This window comes from Peromyscus maniculatus, chromosome 15 (genome assembly GCF_049852395.1).
Source record: "Peromyscus maniculatus bairdii isolate BWxNUB_F1_BW_parent chromosome 15, HU_Pman_BW_mat_3.1, whole genome shotgun sequence".
Taxonomy (NCBI): Eukaryota; Metazoa; Chordata; class Mammalia; order Rodentia; family Cricetidae; genus Peromyscus; species Peromyscus maniculatus.
This window is the reverse complement of record NC_134866.1, coordinates 3,710,521-3,730,636: the sequence shown is the minus strand read 5'-3', so window position 1 is coordinate 3,730,636 and position 20,116 is coordinate 3,710,521. Positions and strand designations below refer to the sequence as shown.

The following is a 20,116-nucleotide window of genomic DNA, read 5'->3' as shown; positions in this document are numbered from 1 at the left end:
TTCTTTTTATTTATATATTTTTTATTTAATAAAAAATTTTCTTTCCTTTTATATACCAACCTCTGTTCCCCCTCCCTCCTCTTCTCCTGCTCCACCCCCACCTAACCCCATCCCCCCCATACCCTCCTCATAGAGGGTAAAGTCTCCCTTGGGTAGTTAACACAGGCTGGCATACCATGTTGGGGCCAGACCTAGCTCCTCCCCCTTGCATTAAGCCTGAGTAAGGCATCGCACCATAGGAATGGGCTCTAAAAAGCCAGTTTGTGTACCCAGGACACATCCTGGCCCCATTGCCAGGGGACTTACGGGGTCTTCTTTAGCCCTGCAAACCTGTGGCTGTGTCTATTATTTTTGTTAAGCAACAGAATTCTTGATTCTGCTTTAAGAACAATTCATTCATTCGATAAACTTTCATGGGAGACTTTATTGCACACTTTGCAAAATTAAAATATAAGATAGGAAGGAAAAAAATGCAGACAGACGTCCCTTTATGTCCTCACCGTCATCATAGTGAAGAGCTCGTCTACAGTCTCTCCTCGGTTTTCTTTCTGGTGCTGATAGCTCACTCTTCACATCCCACAGTGCTTTGCGCCTGCTTCTTAACAACTTCTGCCGCCAGGTCCACACAAGGAGACCAGGAAGGCAGAATTCTAGATTCTTCCTCTCTGACCCTGTGTATTTCCAGTCTTCCCTCTCACTTCCTGTCTGTCTCCTATAGACTTCCTGTTTGCTTCCTACTTCAGTTAGACCCCCCTCCACCTAACACACATGACTGCCTCATAATTCTAGTAACAGCTAGCTAGCTCCTTATATTCAGAGGTTTGAGGCCAGCTTCTAAATTTTAATAATGCAAAACTCTCGCTTAGTTCCCTCAGCCTTCACTGCTTCTTACTGTTTAATGGAGACATCAGAGTCTCTTGAAGTCTCAGTTCTCCCATGGCTTCTTAGTGTCTTATATCAGTGTCTTATATATTTTTCCTAATGTTTTATGTAGTTTCTGTCTCTTTAATGGACTATCCTTAGTAAACATAATGCATGTTGATAAGTAGAAAACAAAGAGAGGGATATGAATGTGTGGAACTGCGGGTAGAGTAAAGGCTGTTGTGAGGATGCTTGTGTGCGTCACAGGCAATGTTAGGTAAGTAGGGGAGAGAATACCAGTGATGTTTAAGAAAATAAGACTGGGGATCCACAGCCAGGCACCAGGCAGAGCTTGAGGAGTCCAGTCAGGGAGAGAGCAGAGGGATTCTATGAGCAAGTGCATCAAGATCATGATGGGGAAACCTGCAGGGACAACCAAATTAAACTAGTGGGGACTCAGGAAAGTTGGATCAATGGAGGTGGAGCCTGCATGGGACTGGCCTGGGCCCTCAGCATGGTGAGGCATTGTGTAGCTTGATCTGCTTGGGGGAGGGGTGGTAGTGGGATTAGAGTCCATTCCTGGTGCATGAGTGGGCTTTTTGGAGCCCACTACCTATGGTGCGACACCTCTCGAAGCTTTGAGGCAGGGGGAGGGGCTTGGACTTGCCTCTACTGGATGTGCCTCCTCATGGGAGGCCCTTGCCTTCTTGTGGGATGAGGGGTGGGTTGGGAGGCGAAGGCTGGGGGTTCTGGAGGAGGGAAGAGGGGAATCTTTGATTGGTGTGTAAAATGAATGGAAACATTTTCTTAATAAAAAAAAGAAAGAACAATTCATGGAAGTACACACACACACACACACACACACACACACACACAGAGAGAGAGAGAGAGAGAGAGAGAGAGAGAGAGAGAGAGAGAGAGAGAGAGAGAGAGAACAGGACTGTGTGAGCTAAGCAGGAACAATCAGCTCCTCGGCCAAGAGCTGGGGCTCTAAGGTGCTCCTTTTCTTTCGACTTGGCTTTGGGCTGGGACCTGCTCACACATCTACTCCCTCACCATTGTTTGTGCCCCCCTTATTCCTGAGACAGCCTTGCAAGACACCGCCCCTCACAGGCAGCCTTCACTGCAGCATGCTCGGTCTGTCTAAAGGGGTCCTTAGGGCTGGTTTTAGAGAGATCTTGGTCATGAAGAATCTTCTGGCTACACTGGAACTCCACATGAGCACTGTGACCCGATGACAGTTATAGAAATTATTCCTGCGAGGCTGACCACAGCAAGCAAGCATATGGTTGCTTCCCTGGGTGGTTTCAGGGGCAGCACAGCTTCATCACAAAAGGCAATTAGAACCTCCACAGGGTAACCGTGAGGGAGCCGGTCACTCCATCCTCCCAGCCTGCTGCTTGGCGCATGCTCCAGACAAAGGCTCCAGTTGCTTTACTGCCAAGGTCTCTCTACAATGTCTACCACTTAAGGTCTTTCAGTTGTTTGTGTTTTTACAAAAATACAACGTCACACAGAGCATTTCAATGAACAAAACACTGTACACACACACACACACACACACACACACACACACACACAATGTTGGTAGCCTCATCCTACACTGTCTAAACTCCCCACTGGCTTGGAGTGCTGGCCAAGCACACTACCACTTAAGATTTCAGTTTTATAACCTCAAAAACTGATGTAAGAATAATAAAACATATATTTTTATAGTTAAATTTATTTGGCTACTTAATTCTTATTTGCATCTCATGTTAAACCCCTAGGAAAATCCATATTTTGTTCAAACACAAAAAGTTATTTCATGAAACATGACTTTGATCTGCTTCTAATGAGGATACATTTATTCCAATTCAAAATTTAAGGGTGTGGTAGTGGCACATATATATTGGTAGCAACCAACAGCTCTCTAATTGGACTTAGGATCCTCTCAACAAGAAGGAAACCATGCCTGGTACTGAAACCCTGCTAGCTACTCCATGTTAGTGAAGTCCTGGTTAGTAGAGGATAATCTATAACGTCTAAATTACCAAACCAGCATAATTTTTAACCACAATCTATAATTTTTAACCACAATCTATTCATATTTGTTTACATAATGACAGATAAGTGTAGTTTTCACCCATCATAAAGAAAACTTCTGTTTTCAACAGATGGAAAACACTACAGAAAACCACAACCAACCAACATGCAGAGTTGTAGCACCCTGTCCAATGGCTATGTCTACAAACAAGTCATATCTAAGTCTCAGGGAACATTGCAGAAGAAGGAGTAGAAACCTTATAAGAGCCAGAGGTTCAGGGAGTTTTCTGTAAGATTATGTCTCCTGGGAACATCTGAGGCTGCACCCACAAAGTCTCATTGCCATGACTGCCCAGGTGTGAGCTGAACAAGGGCGACTCCAATGGACATGCCAAAGTGGACAAGAACAGCCCACGAGTTTTCAACACTACACAAAGAACTATCAACAACTGAAGAAATCTGGGAGAGGGACCGGTGGTCTTTCCCAGGGATGAGCACATCAATTGGTTGCCCAGTACAAAATGATCAGTCCTGAAAACATAGAGATGAGTAGCATTATGTGAACTGAACAGGTTATATTTTGGGTTACTTATGTATATACATATATATACATACATACAATAACAATTAATGAAAAAAGAGGCCATGAATTTGAAGAAGAGCACTGAGGGTTATATGAGAGCATCTGGAGGAAGGAAAAGAAAGGGAGAAATGTTTTAATTAAATTAAAAGTAATTATATCTGAAAAAAATCAAACAAACTTTTTTTTAAACTATTCTATCTATTCCTATGTAACCAATGTAACCAGTAGAGACTTCTGAAATGCCTTGGTATTTTCCCACAGCTATCAGACACACTTCTTCATCATAACCTATTTTGAGTAAAGGCCCCGCTTCCCAAGGTGGAGTCAGTACCTGCAGATGCCATTGCCAGGCAATGTTTCAAAACTCTGTTCTCTGTCCTCAAAGCCAACTCCCTCCTTTCCACTCCTGCTTTCTAATTTTCCTGGCCCAAGAACGTTTTTCCATCGGTTGAAAGTTTGGCAGAACTTCAGCATTTTCTAGGATTTATTGGCTGCTTTAGAAAAATCTCTCAATGGCTGGAGTTTCCAGGGAATTCCTGGAGTTTGTGGCTGGAAACACAACCTAGTACAATTCAAACAGTTCCCCAAGCAACTCTCCAACCACGTGAAGGGACTCTTAAACACCAAGGGTCATTGTGGCATGTATATGTTCTTATTTTTGAAAACAATGGAATAATTTAATTTTAGGAGAAATGATACCTATTCTACATAGCAATACGAAAACAAAAATGATGCATATATCAGGAGAACTAAATTTCATGTAAATATTATGCCAAATATCATTAAGACATCATATTTACTTTTTAGATAAAAGGCAAATCCATGTATAGAGCTAGTCTGAAATAGTAATATTAAGAAAGTATGTTATTGTCATAATCAACAAGATAGATTTCTAGACAAACTCATTTGGAAGTGTTGACTAATAGAGCATCTAAAACAGTTTTATCAAAACTCTGAGTGTCCAGTCAAACCTCTCTAACTACAGACTTCAAAGGAGAATTTAAGAGTGTTTGCATTCATCATAGAAAGAAATCAGATGGAATGGATTATAAAACTAATTTCATCTTCCCAAAATAAATGTAGGAAATTCTCTCTCTCTCTCTCTCTCTCTCTCTCTCTCTCTCTCTCTCTCTCTCTCTCTCTCTGTTTCTCATTAGTGGTGATTCTCAGATTCAGGGCTTGATAGGTGTTTGGCACATATTCAGGCACTGTACCACCTCTTGGACTTAATATTTCTGTTTATAAGTTTGAAAAACAATAATTCATTATAAGAAAAACGGCTGGGCAGTGGTGGCTCACGCCTTTAATCCCAGCACTTGGGAGGCAGAGGCAAGTGGATCTTTGTGAGTCCGAGGCCAGCCTGGTCTACAGAGTGAGATCCAGGATAGGCACCAAAACTATACAGAGAAACCCTGTCTCGGAAAACAACAACAACAACAACAACAACAACAACAAACAAACAAAAACAAAAAACAAAACAAAAAAAAAGAAAAACGATTTTAGTTAGTAACAATTTGAGGCCATAAAGGCACGAACATAATTACTCCTGAAGGATTTATAAGCTAGTCTAAAAAGCCTGGCATCTCTAACATGGTCAAGAACTTACAGGTAGGAAGGTCACGGGCCTTAGAAGAGAACCTGAAGGTTTTACTGTGCTAAAATTTACATAGTTCCAAACCAGCTCCTCCTGATGTCTTATCACGCCCACATATTCGTGCATGTCTCAGGCCTCACTAGAGAAGGGTGTTTTTACAGTAGATGACAATCAGCACAGAGACTCATATCTGGTCACTGAACAGAGAGCAAGGGACTGCAGAGTGTTCACCCCTAAGGGGAATATCCATATCAGGTCCATTCTCAGTCTCAGGGATCATCACAGAAGAGAGGGGATAAAAAGCTGTGGTACCCAGAGGCAGCGAATGATTATGATGAAGCAGTGTTTTCTGGACACAATGGGGTAGTTGCACACACTCACTGACAGAAATCAGGGGCTCAGGACCAGAGAAAGGGGGCAAACCATATGAAGGGACTTCGGGGGCTTGATGTGTCTGTGTCAAAGTAGAGGTGTGGTGTTAGCTGCAGTATTCTGATTGCACTAAAGCACATTGCATTGCGCATTTTAAGGTGAGAAGACTGCATACATGCCCAGTAAAGCTTTCTAATCAAGAAGGCAGTTATCTCTGAGTAGGTTTCATGGACACACATCCTCTAAGTTAATATTACTCTTACTGCATTTCCATTATTACCTCTTGCCCAGGAAGTCTACTTACTAAACATTTCATTATCTGAGAAGAGACAAGAGGGCTCATGCCCTTCCTCTTACCCTTCAAAGTGTTTCTTATGCTGTCAAAGTATCAGAAGATACTCATGGAGTGCTGCACCTCAGTGTATTTATGGTAGGTGATGACCCTAGACATGTGATGTCAATTTGATAGAACATGTAGTACAACAGATTCATTTCCATTAGAAAGTATGCTTATTTAGCAAAATGTATTTCTAATCAAAATACTTGGAGATAGTATCAAGATGATTAGAAATAATTTCAGCACTTATAGATCTGATCCAGTATAATATTCTTAAGTTTAATATGTAAAGATGAGTCCCTCAGGACTCCCTGGTAGTGTGGTTATCAGGTTCCACACTGCTGGCTATGTCTCTGTTTCTGGTCATAACAACCCAGCTCTACGTGAGACCGGGGCTTGGACTTGACTTTTGGACACTCCTCACTTCCTACCAAGATGGGCTGAGGCACCTTCGTTCTGGTTCCCCTCTGGCCCATGCTTCTTGTTTTCTCACCCGTCCCCTTGTCTCAGCCAGCAAGCATCTCCTGTGATGCAGAGTGAGCAAGCTGCAGAGTTACCATGTTGGGGGTCATTCATTGTTGACACTATTCTAGATGGCTTGTCTGTTGCTAGGGTAAGACACTTGGTGGGAAAGGGTTTATCTCAGGTTCCACCTTCCAGTTGCGGTCTGCTCCAAGGGAAATCAAGGCAGAAACTTAAGAGGGAATGCAAACAGAAACCGTGGAGGAATGCTACTTACTGGCTTACTTGGTAGTTCATACTCAGGTCTCCCCTACACAGTCCAGGCCCACTTGCCTAGTGGTGGTGCCACCCACAGTGGGCTGGGCCCTCCCGTATTAATCACCAACCGAAATAGTCACTCACAGACACGGCCACAAGCCAACCCAATGCAGGCGATTTATTCAGCTGACATTTTGTTTTCCCAAGAGACTCCAGTTACTGTCAAGCTGAGACTAAAAACTAACCAGGGCAGGACTCATTGTTCTCACTGTAACTTCTAAATGACTGCTTGTTTTAGTGTTTTTGTTTTTGTTTTTTTAAATCTTTTTCTGGTGAATATTTATTTATTACCAACAGGAAAGCACTATTAATTAACTTTCACAGTAACTCTCATTCCCTAAAGGATTATTAAAAGGCTGTTTCCAAGATCAAAATTTGAGAATGGAGGAAGGTGGGTCAGTGTATCTGCACGTATAGATTTGAAAGTTGTGTTTTCTTACAGACATACACCATTCTCTCTAGTCAAATGGTAAACATACTATATTCTTAAGCAATATGTTTTTGAATGAAAAGTAGTATTTTCACTGGGTTAAGCAAGGGGCACACAATATTTTCTGCTAGACAAGATATTGCCTCCAGCATATCCACTAGGCTCAGTCAAAGTATGGGTAATAATAAAAATCAATGGCTATGGCCTGTGCACAGTAGATACAAATCCTTTAAATAACAAAATGCTTAAGCTGTCTTTCCAGAAAAGGCCTCCAGACACCACTGGAGGACAATTTAGAGCTGTCTCTACAAGATTGGCTATGCCTAGAAATCAGATTGTCTATGTAAAGGCCTTTCAAAATTTCCCCTGTAGAACCTGACATACCTGCATAAAACCGCAGAGACAATCCATGTTTGTACAAAGAAGTATAAAGCCTGACCTCATCATCCAATTAAGAACAGCTTCTCCTCTCTCTTACTTCACAAAACCCCATCACAGACCTATCCAAGAGGCCAAGCTGAGCTTACAGTTCCCTCTTCTTTGCTGACTGTCAGCGAAGGGAGAGAAATCCCAGCATTTCTGTGATTGTGCATCAGTAAGCCCTGGCTTGACATCAAGGAGAGAGCAAAAGCTTCTCTGGCTCCCTGCCTCCCATTAGAGAGCAGCAGCTGGGGGAGGGGGACAATGGGAGAAACCCTGCACAAACCTCAGCTCGTGTCTTGGGTATTTCACAAGGAACAGCATTTGTCTGGCAGCGGAGAGGCCCTGGTTCTATCCTCAGTATAAATAACAAATACAACTGGAGAATTCATCTGAGAGCTGACATCTACCATTAACTCCCATTGAATGTGAGAGTCAATATGGCAATGAATAGGAAAGGAGATGTCATTTAATGTGCACAGATTTGAATGACAGGATGACCACCGTCAGGAATGCAGAACAGACTTAACATCTTGTCTTTGTTAGGGTTTCTACTGCTGTGATGAAACACCATGACCAAAAGCAAGTTGGGGAGGAAAGGGTTTATTTGGCTTATGCTTCCAGTTCATAGTCCATCACTGATGGAAGTCAGGACAGGAAATCAAGCAGGGCAGGAAGCTGGAGGCAGGAGCTGATGCAGAGGCCATGGGAGGGTGCTTCTTATTGCCTTAATCTTCATTGCTTTCTCAGACTGCTCTCTTATGGAATGCAGGTCCACCAGCCCAAGGATGGGCCCCACCCTTATGGGCTGGGATCTCCCCCATCAATCACTAATTAAGAAAATGTCCAAAGGTTTTTCTACAGCCAGATCTTACAGAAGCATTTTCTCAATTGAGGTTACCTCTTTTAACTCTAGCTTGTCTAAAGCTGATATAAAATTAATCACAGCTCCTAGGGGACCAGGATGAGGCTTGTATTGTCTAAAGATGGAGGACATGTATGATTTTGTTTAAATGCCATTGATTTGTCCCGCATTACATCAAACACCTCTAATTTTTTTGCTAGGAGAGAAAGAAATGCCACACCCTGTGCATTTGGAAGGTCAAGGGTCAAGCACATTCTCATGGTCCCAATATCAGCTTCCATTGTTTATAGCACAGAGGAAGCCTTCTGGTTTAACTTTTATTACTTCTCTATCTTCCAACAATACATGTTTACAACTTTTGCTGTTAATTCTCATCAAGTTCAAAGAGAATCAAAAATCTCAAATCAATTATCTGGACTCATGGGCAGATTTCAGGGGATAACGAAGCTACTGTGGAGGGCTCTGCTGCAGGGAAGCTCCAGGTCATCAAGCACCTTCATCCCAGGGCTGACTGGAAGCACCTCCCCCAATCTCTATGGACAAACCCAAGGTGGCTAAATTCTGAAAGGCATAGCTCATAGATACTTTCCTTTTCTAGATGAAGTCTTTTAGGAAGAAAGCTGTAGATGTAACCAACCGTCTTATTAAATAAGAAACACAGAACCAATGTAAAGAAGAAAGCCAAGAGGTCAGAGCTCAGAGCTAAAACCTTACCCTTCCTCCTGCGGTGGTTCTACCTCTCCGAAAGAGACCTACTTCCTGTGTGTTTGTCTTTATATAGTCTTTCTGTTCTGCTTTCTCATTGGTTGTAAACCTAAACACATGAGTGCCTCGTCACTGCCTGTATGTACAGCCCTCCAGGTCTTCTATGGTATTGAGATTAAAGGTGTGTGTCTCCAATGCTGGCTGTATCCTTGACCACACAGAGATCTACCTAGCTCTTCTACCAAGTGCTAGGCAGGTGCCATGAACAGCCAGCTCTGCTATGGCTTGCAATTAGCTCTGACGCCCAAGCAACTTTATTTATTAACATACAAATAAAATCACATTTCAGTACAAATAAAATACCACCAGAAAGCCAAGGATGTCTTAAATTTTTGTGTGTATATTACCTGAGAAGTTTGGGTCTTTAATTGAAGAAGATTTCTTTTTCTTGGTAATATGGAATAAATCACCCACATGTCTTCGTGCTTCACAAGAATGTTAAGTAACCTCCACCCTAGCTCGGGTCACGGCTTTGTTTACTTTCTAACCCAAATCTCTTACAAATAGAAGCAAGCATGACATCAGCTCATATCAGATTTCACCCAAAAGAAAATATTAATATACTTAAAGCATTTAGAAATTTTCTACATGTGCTTAGGCACTGTAAGGTGATGGCTTGAGCATCCTTGTGGCATCTACTACTCACACACATACACAGATTTCTTTTGAAACACAATTTCCAAGGAGGAAATTCTGTATCAGACAGACTAGAAGCCTTTTCTAGAAGTGCACTCAATGCCCAAATATTTTCTGGTAAATCTTTAACATTCTCTATGTATTTTTCTTTTTTTAAAAAAAATTAGATTATAAAGCAGATGAAGAAAAGTAAATTCCTTCATTTGAAATAAAGTACCTTATCATTTTAGAGAAATAGCTCTCCAGAAATTTATCATTGTTTTAGAAAAATTCTGGGCTGGCAAGATGGCTCAGTAGGTAACATAATTGCTGTGCAACCCCGATGACCGGCCTCAGTCCCTGGAACCCATGTAAAAGTAGGAGAGAACTGACTGCAAAAGTTTTCCTCTGACCTCCACACATGCACTGTTTTATGTAGAACACAAACACCACACACTAATAATTAGCAATAATAATATAAATATTTTAAGAATCTATCTAGAAAAAATACACATGTGTGTGTGTACACACACAAATGCACACACACTAATTGACCTATCCCTTCATAACAACAGGAGTTCATCCATAAGTTCTCATGAAAAAGTGAAGTTTCACTAGGTGCTTTCTTCAAACACTGACACATCAGGAATTAAATTTCCAAAAGATGAATTTTGAGGGATGAATTCAAATTACAGCAAGAGCCAGAAGAGATTTAAATTTGACAAGTCAGCAAAGTTAAGACTAATATCCTTTTGATATCTTTTCAGATTTTTAATTTAATTTTTAATGTCGCATATCAAGTAGCAGATTTCATCATGGCAGCTTCTTACATATGCAGTTATTCTTTGTTTTCATTCACTACTTTCAATTTTAGATTCAATGTAATATCAACCTCTATGTATTTTTAATCCTCAACATTCTACTTTTCTCATCCATCTCTAAAATTATTTTTGCCTTTTTTTTCTTTAAAAGATGGAATTATCTTAAGAAAAGTAAAAGAAAACCCATCCAGATTTCTGCCTGTATAAGCCTGAGGGATACCTGCAGTGATGGTTCATATTTATTGCCAACTTGACAGGATTAAGAGTTGCCATGGAAACATACCTCTGGCCGTGCCTGTGGCAGACCATTTAGATTAGGTTAACTGAGGTGGGAAGACCCATTCTAACTTTGGGTGGCACCATTCCTTGGGCAGGAGGCCTAGACTGTACAAAAAGGGGAAAGCAAGCTGAGAACCACGATTCATCTCCCTCAACTTCCTGACTGTGGATGTCATGTCACCTCAAACTTCTACCACCGCGGCTTCTCTGCCATGATGGACTGAACTGAAAGTGGAAACAAAGTAAACCACCTTTTCCTGAAGTTGCTTCTGTGAGGGCAACTTGCCATGGCAACAAGACAATCGACTAAGATACACAGTTGCAAAGTGGCCACATGCTCCTTACTCTGAGCTCCCTGAAGCTGAGAGCAGTGTCTGCTTAGACACTCAGAGATCTGGAAGCACCTAGATAGATTCACAGTCTAACAGGACCAGGATGGGCCTGGCATGGATGAATGCCCTGATTAGTCAGTACACAGCCATTGTCGAGATAGCAGATGCAACATTCTAGTGGATTCAGACATCCCATCAAAATAGCCAAGCCATCCAAGTCATTAACACAGTGACTGGTCCAAAACAACGACAATTTCTACAGTTTCCACTGTGGTCCCACACATGAAATTAACGACAACAACAACAACAAAATCATTAATGTATTCAGACCTGGCCACAATTTCTTATGTGTTTCTTTTCAACAGAAGTGTTCTTGCAGTTTATTTTTAGAGTACAGAAGGGTAGGTGTAGAGACCATTCTATTAATCCAAGAAAAGAGCATAGAACATTTGAAGAGCTACTTGGCTATTTCCACCCGCTGTCACAGATCACAAAAATGTCTACTGGGGTAGCAGAACAAGTGGAAATGTTCTCAGGGAACCTAGTTTTGCCTCTTCTCTCCCACCCCCATTGGCACCTCACTCCCAGAGGACAGCTACTGCTGTTGGTACTCACCAAACCTTGGCAGGTAGAAAGGGCCACCGAGGAATTCCCCTGGGACCTTAAGGAGCCTTGATAGAAGCAGAACTCCTCGGGTGGAAACATCTGCACAGATGTGGTGCCTCCCTTCCCCAGAGTTTGTACCATGAATCCAGGAGCCACTAAGTTGCTGGCAGCTTTCAGGTCGAGATGGAGGTCATGCCTGGGGCCCTTCAGGCGCAGGTGCAGGGCATCTCCTCCTGGCTGGGCCACTGCTCTCCGCCTCCGCCGTTGCCGCTGGTGGTGCGTGATGTCATGGGATACATAATCCCCCCTGTGGTCTACCTCATAGGCAGACACCAGGTCGTACTCTGAAATTGAGAAAGGAGAAGACGCTGAGTAATTCCGGAGTTCTGAGAAGAATCCCAGATTGACTACATACGATAGCTGTTCCATCAGTAATGAAATATAATCTGAAAGAGCAATTCTTGTTTGATGTGGCATTTGTTCCCCCTTAATGTGCAGTGGAATTTGCTGTATCAGTAATAAAGTGTCTTGGCAGCAGAGATTTATCTGAAGTTTGCTTCCAACATTTCCTCACTTAGCTCTGTTGTTTATCTCTCCATGTGAATTTGAGACTTGGTGGATGTTGAATCCCCCCCCCCCCTTCCCACCATCTCTTACTGGGTGGAAATGGCAAGATGGTCTTCGGTTTTATAATAGTTGTGAAGCATTCCTTTCTTCATACTCTTTATATTTTGTATAAAAACCTATACTGGACTGAGAAGAAATTTTGGCTTCAAGTACCATAATTAAAAGGAAAAAATGATAAATTTTCTTGCTGTTTATTTAATTCTGAAAGCATTGAACACACAGGAGGAAATGTAGACTACAGACACACCCCAGAACTCATGGATTACTATACAGAGATACTCTCGTGTGCTGAACTTCCTGAACTACCGCAGACCTTCCTATTTCCCTGGTCTCCCTTTTGTCGTCTGGGACAAATGACACTGTCCGCAGCACGTTTCTGGCTCAGGTCTCACCACTATACTCTGTGGTGTCTAGGTTTAAAGCACATTCAACTAAACTAATTCATAACAGTAAAAGAAACTCTCAAAGACCCTGTCGGACATACACAGCCAAGACCGCAGAGTCATCTAGTATCTGCGCCCAGAGTCACCACTCTCTAAGAAAGTGAAGAGGGGGTTTGTTTCTGAGCTCCACTGCGGTCCCATGGATATTGAAACATCTTCTGCCATTATGGGAAACCATCTTTTTATTTATTAAGCTGACAACCAGGACTTTCTCAGCTCCTTACAACCATTTACAATATCTTCTCTGTGTCTGCAATCTGGGAAGGCTATTTCCAGGAGGGCAGGAGCCAAGGGCTGGACTTCTAGATCAGGGTCACAGCTGGCTGCTCAGCCATGTTATCAGCTGAGACCTGTGGCCAAGGTAGTTTTGTCGAGGACAAGGTTAAAAAAATACTTTAGCTTGAGATTAGCTAGCTTAGTTTATATCTTTAAAGTATTTAATTAAGCATGGTGTGTGTGTGTGTGTGTGTGTGTGTGTGTGTGTGTGTGTGTGTGTCCATTAGTATATGAGTGTTGGTGGGCTTTTGTGCCTGTATTTTTTCTAATAGCTAAAAACGTGTCAGCATGGTTTCAGGCCTTCCTCTGAAGGTACTGTGAGGTGTCTTGCAGAGCACACCACTCCCAGCACGAGGAATTGAGGGATCTAACCTGACAATGAGGCAGATCACCCTTCAGACTCCAGACACAGCACCTTTGGAGTTTTACTGGTTCCAACATTCTTTTTTTTGTTGTTGTTGTTTTTGTTTTTGCTTTTGTAGACAGGGTTTCTCTGTGTAGCTTTGTGCCTTTCCTGGAACTCACTTAGTAGCCCAGGCTGGCCTTGAACTCACAGAGATCTGCCTGGCTCTGCCTCCCAAGTGCTGGGATTAAAGGCGTGCGCCACCACCGCCCGGCAGGTTCCAACATTCTAAACTGACATTTTCTCCATGAATTATAAACAAATTCCTTCTTCAAAGAGGTAGCTCAGAGACTCCTGGTAATCAGGCTCCTCTTCTGATTCTTCATGAGCAGACACACTTTTCAGACCCTTGTGTAAAGTATTATTTGATTATAGTGAAGCAATATCCAGGTAGTTACCACCAGTTTATTTTGAGTGGACACAGCCACTTGTCTGTGATGCTATTCTGTCCTGCCCAAGAAATAAACAGGGGAAACAAAAGAAACATGGGCAGCAGCCAGTGACATGCCATGAAAGGCACGTGTCTGGGTTTCGGAGAGGCGAGGAAGATTGGAGATTACAAGCAGAGTGCTTTGTTGGGATGCTTTTCTGACAACCATGCTAGATGAGGAAACAGGAATGGCAGGACCATGGTGCCTGCCACACAGCAGAGAGTAGGCCAGGCTTCTGCTCCTGAGATGACTCTTCTCCTCCTCCTCTTCCTCCTCCTCCTCCTCCTCCTCTTCTTCTTCTGGTCCCCAGCTTTCATCTGTCTCTCTCCAGTGCCAAACTTCATCTACAGGTCTAGCAAGTGAGAATACCTGGCTGGGCTGAGCAGCAAGCCATAGATTAGGGAGGCAGCAGGCTCTGGCAGGTGACTGGCTATCTATATCAGAGCAGGTGATTTAGCTTTGGTGGTGTAGGACACGCAGGTTTCTATAGTATTTTAGGCAGGGATGTGGAAGATTGTAGCTAGAGGTTTTTTGGTCCTGCCTGGCCCACGGTCAGGACAAATCTCTCTCACCTGCCAATCCCACGGCCGCTCAGACCCAACCAAGTAAACACACAGAGACTTATATTGCTTATAAACTGTAGGGCTGTGGCAGGCTTCTTGTTATCTAGTTCTCTTATCTTAAATTAACCCATTTCTATTAATCTATACCTTGCCACATGGCTCATGGCTTACCAGTATCTTACATCAGTATCCTCCTCATGGCGGATGTCTCTCAGTCTCAGCCTTCTATTTCCCAAAATTCTCTTCTCTGTTTGTCCCGCCTATACTTCCTGTCTGGCCACTGGCCAATCAGCATTTTATTTATATAGAGCGATATCCACAACAGAGGATCGGACAGTTTGGTACATGGTGAAGGGGGAGAGGCAAGCACACCAGGACTCAGCATACCTGAAGTGAGAACGAAGATACATACTCTGTCTGCACACTGCTGGTTTGTAGTTCCCCAAGTGCCTCCACTGCTCTCTGCACTGTGGGGTAGGCATGTCTGCTGGGGTGTCATTAGCTAGCACACCCGGCTGCTCGTGGGGGAGTCCCTCATACCACTTCTAGATCCCCCCCTCCTGCAGGGGCATGGAATAAAGGCAAGAGGCACAAATCTTGTTGTGAGCCTCATTAGTGAGCTTCGTTGTGCATAGAAAGGTGATCATGGCCACATCATCCAGACATACCACTCCTCAATGTGTGCCCGGAGTGCTCTCAGTCAACAGGCAGCAGAGACACTGAACACTGTTCACAGTAGCCAAGTGACAGAACCAGCCTAGGTGTTGGTCATCAGGTGAACAGATATGGAAGCTGGTAGACACACACACACATACACACACACACACACACACACACACGAAGGGGTAAAGAACCAAGCTATTTGCTTGCAGGACAATGTATGTATGTAACCATAGATCATCATAATAAGTAAAATAAGACCCAGGAACTTAAATACACTATCTTTTCTCTTATTTTGAAGAGTGGATATTTTCTACAGATGTGTAAATCTTATGTTTGTATACAATATTAAGTTAGAAGTGAGACTATCTGGGGCAATGAATGAGAATGGTGAGAGGCAGAGGTGGGGGACAGAGGAGGGTGGAGAGTGAATGTGTCATGGTATATTCATGTGCCAAAGACCTTATGAAGCCCACCAGTGTGCACAATGAACATATGCCAATCAGTGAAGAAGAAAGTGAGTGCTACCTAACAATGTGAACAACTCGCCAATGATATAACCTATATTCATGTGGCCTTTGATTTGCAGGAGAGAATATGTATTATCTGAGCAAGGACCATATAGTATTAATTGTATCTAGCAACTATTGCTAACTTCCTTTCATATAAAGAAGTCTTGTTTTGATAAACGTCGGACACCTAGCTGCCCGGAGTGAGTGGCCTGGTGTGTGGCATTGATAAACATTTGCAGACACTCTGACAGGAGACAGTTTAATGACCAGTGCGACACCAGGGAGAAAACATTCAGGAAAACCCTGCTATAAACACCATGGGCTCAACAACATCAGCATCAAGGGAGGTTTAAATACCCCAAACTTTTAAGTTGTAGGCTTTGAGCATTTTGATATTTAATAATTGTTTTGGATATAATTCATTTCACTGTCTCTTTTGAACTCTCTCGAAAGTTCAGTACCAGCTCTCAGGAGATATTGTGTGCTGGGCCTGGGACAGACTGCCTTGCTGTGGCCTGGACCCACCTTCCTCCAGACAGCTGCTTCTCCCAGGAAAGAACTCTGCTCTCTGTGCAGACTGTTTTTGTTGTCACAGAGGGGGAAAGGAGAATGCTGTCCCTGCATCAAGGAGGCTGGTGGACAGTGATCATGGACAGGACAGCCTCTCAAGAGCGAAGTGTTACTCCTGCCAGAGCTTGAGAAACCTTGATTTTATCAAGGAAGTCATACCTAGAAGCAAATACTTGCAAATGCATGTGAACGGGTCAGAGACTGCAGTGAATGAGCTCAGAAGGCAAGCATCTGGCTGCACTTGCTGCGCCAATGAAGTCAAAGAATAACTGCAAGAAACCAAAAGCTATGCCCTTACTTAATGTTTAATGTGTTAAGATAATCACTCCCCAAACCAATGACTTGTGATTTAAAAAGAAACAAGACTCCCGCAGTTTGATAACCCTTTAAATAAGACCTGGTCCTTGCAGATGTTTGCAATGAGAGAAAGGTCACGAAGGGCTCCCTGACTCAGAACTCCCGGTGGCTTGATTACAAGAGGTTTCTTGAGCACAGCCTCACGTTTGGGAAGGCTCCTGTCCAGAAATGATGGCATGAAGTTCAGGCATACCAGTGAATGTACCAGAGGGAACAGCAAAGACTCCTATGAAGGCTGGTCTGGAATACCTACTCCTCACATGTGTTCACACTGGTTGTTTGAAAATGGCCATAGCAAAAATATCCACAGCACAGGAATCAGCATTTGCCATGAGTCAGAGCCCCAAGTCCTACCACAAGCCCTAAACACTCATGAGCACAGCCTGGGCCTGCTCTATCTCAGGATATATATGCATATATGTCTATATGCAAGTCATTGTAAACCTGGAATATACAGGCACAAATATACATCCTTTATGTCTAGCTAAGTAAACGATTTCTTTTTTTTACCCAGATAGCCTTGGAGTCATCTCTCTAGCACCGTCCACCCTCAGCCCCCATCCCACTTTGTAAAATTCTAAAGAACTTCTGAACTTTGCCTTGGATCTGGAAGCCTAAGGTTTTTTAAAAAGCAAGAAATCGGTGCTATGCTCTTGATGGTGACCATGGATGTTATTAAAGAGATAAATGTGTAATAAAACCACTGAGTAATAAAAAAGTAATACAGAGTCATCAAAAAAAAAGTAAACTGATGCTTTCATGTTTGCTAATCAAATTTATCTCAATTTAGTTAGCCATCATTGCTTCAAGGAGTGTGTGAGTCTCTCTTTCCGACTGCATAATTACCTCATACAGCCAGCAGAGTAGCAGGAACCCTTACAAGTCTCACTTTCTGCCAAACTCTTAGCTTGAATGTTAATTAAGCAATCAGCATGTATCATGGAGACCGGGCTTCCCACCATACACAGACCCGACCGGAAGGTCACGGGTGCTCTTGGCCCTACAATCAGCATGTATCATGGAGACCGGGCTTCCTACCATATGCAGACCCCACCGGAAGGTCACCAGTGCTCCTGGCCTTGTGTGTCCTGCCACATCTTGCCCCTGTTGTGTGCCTGCCATCCGCTCTCACTTTGTCCTTTGGTCACTAAGGAACGACAGCATCAGGAGGTGGGTGTGCAGGCATCCTCTCTCCACTGTTAGCACCGCCCTGGCAATCACTCACACCCTCGGTGGGTGCTGCGTGCTCCGGTCAGGTTGATCAGTGGAAGGAGAGCCCTTGGGATCGGGAACTGAGACGCCAGGCCGTGAGAGATCTATGACCTCAGGCAGGAAGCTTCTCTTCTCTTCCTGAACAGTGCTCTGTCTATGTTATCACCTTAGAAAAGCCTTCATTAGTGTGGTAAACATGTCCCGAGTGGGCTGGTTGGATTGCCCAGCCTGCTCCATGCTAAACCTGACGACCTCCACAGCGCCCTGCAGTCTACACATGCAATAAACCAATGTGGAAAACGTCATGCGTCCCTACGGAATTCTCATGGTTTTTTTTTTTTTTTTTTTTTTTTTTTTTTTTTTTTTTTTTTTTTTTTTTTTTTTTTTTTTTTATGAAAGTCGACCAAAGTCCAACGTTAGAGCAGTTACACCTCCCATAGGTCATGATGTTGCGGAAGGGGGAGAGAGGCAGAAGCGTGGTGGAGATGAAGGTGCCCGAAGGTGGGCTTCAGCTTTTCCTCACAAAGGCGCGGAAAACGGGCTCACCGCACTGTACTGTTTGCGTCTGGCGCCCTCCAGTGGTGCTCAGAGGCCTAGGTTGAGACTCGTCTATCCCTTCCTAACTACCCCGTCCGTATTTAGGAGGGGGAATTTTCAGCATCCAATGTGAGCATCCAGCTCTGTTAAGTTTACCACGACGAAGAAAGCGATAATGAGGATTTCCAAAGTGTCGATTCTTGAATCGTGTAAATTTTCTGAAAATCCACCAAGAAGCTAAACCTGGCTCGCCTCTGGTCGCCAACCTCGCTAATACTCTGAGTTTTTTCATCCCGGGGGAAGGGCAGGGAAGGTAACATCCCTCCTGTGCGGCGGACCTAGCGGACTAGAACCTCCTAGCGACCAGTGCGCTAGCCTGACTTCTCAGTCACCAGGCATCATTGCCAGGACAAAAGCCACCTGGGAACCACAGAGGAGGCCCTACCTTGAAAAAGACTGAGATTCAAGTTCATACCCAAGATGACCCAGGACAGGAACCCTGCCTTGGGATGTTCTGCTACTGATACTAAGGAGGGCACCTTCAGTCTCCTGCTGTAACAGTCAAGAGTGGAGAAGGAGGGCGAGGGGGAAGATGCTGGAGTCGGGGTCACGCTGCCTGGGATAGGTTTGGTGTATATACATTAACGACGCGTCTATCACGTCAATATACAAAGTGATCTAGAGCCTTCCTACTCTCAGATACATTACTCTTTCTCCAACGTAACGCTGGCATGCCATTGCCGTTTCACTGGAAAAATACGATACAGGTATTGATGGGAGGTCATCCGTGAGCAGGAGCTCACAATGTAAAGAAAAAGCAAGATAGCATCTTCAAAGCACTTGGTGTTCTGAGCCGCCCCCCCGCCCCAACCCACCCAGGGGCGTGCAGATCAGCGGCAGGGGGTTGCCAAACGCTTACCTGCGAGAATCCAAGAGCCCCCACCTCGCGGACTTACCGTCGGTTTCCAGCCAGCTGGATTGAGAGGATGGCGGAGGGTGCGCGTCTCTCGGACTCTCAGACGCTGCAGCTGAGGGTCCCAGGGCGCACGCAGGTGTGTGCTAGAAAAAAGTGAAAGCACCTCAGTGAGAATGCGGGACTGCAGAGCCTAGTCACCTGAGGAATGCGCTTCCCGCCATCAGGGACTCCACTGGTCCCTGCGCGACTTACTCACCTGTTCACTGACCTGCGCCAGCAGCAGCACCCAGAGTGCGGCACAACCATGCGGCTGCATGGCCCCGCCACCCTGAGGGCTCACAGGACTCAGCTCAGCGGTCTCCCCCTGGGTCACTGGATAGTCCCGGTGCAAGTGGTGTGCCAGGGAGCAGGGGACAGGATCCCGCAGAAGCGCAGGGACTCCAGGCAGCGACTCCACCACGCACGCACACCAGTTATCACTGCAGCTTCGCTCTGCACCAGGGGTGGAGTGGCAGTGGTGGCGGGGGCGGTGGAGCACCCGCCCCAACCATGGGACAGCAGGGAGGAGGGAGAGGGAGGAGAGGGCAGGGCGAGGGAGGGCAAAGGAGAGAAGGAGAGGGGAGGGGTGGGGAGAAAGGGGAGGAATAAAGAGGGGGGAGGGGTACCGGGAGGAGAAAGGCCAGGGAGGAGTGGCAGGGCAGAGAGATTAAGAGACCCGAGATCCACCATAGGGGCATCCTTCACACATCAGGGTGTTTTGTCCATCTACATGCAAGCCTGGGCTAGAGACAAAGCCAGGACGGTGTAGTATCTAGTCATCTGGCCCTGCACCGCCCAGTGACTAACTGTCTGGGTGTGGGACTCCCAAGAGCTATGATACCACTGAAGTTCCGTGGGGCTTCTCACCTGAGGGCAGGACTGAGC

At 44.4% G+C, this 20,116-nt stretch overlaps 1 protein-coding gene across 1 annotated transcript in view; it reads right to left on the bottom strand.

Moving 5' to 3' along the window:
* The window catches only part of Adamts16 (ADAM metallopeptidase with thrombospondin type 1 motif 16), a 121,481-nt gene extending 101,785 nt beyond the window's left edge, over positions 1-19,696 (bottom strand). Inside the window, 3 exon segments of the mRNA XM_006987784.4 lie at positions 11,695-12,029; positions 19,233-19,335; positions 19,449-19,696. Coding sequence (XP_006987846.3) covers positions 11,695-12,029; positions 19,233-19,335; positions 19,449-19,508 — 498 coding nt within the window. The 5' untranslated portion in view covers positions 19,509-19,696.
* Positions 19,697-20,116: the final 420 nt, after the last annotated feature.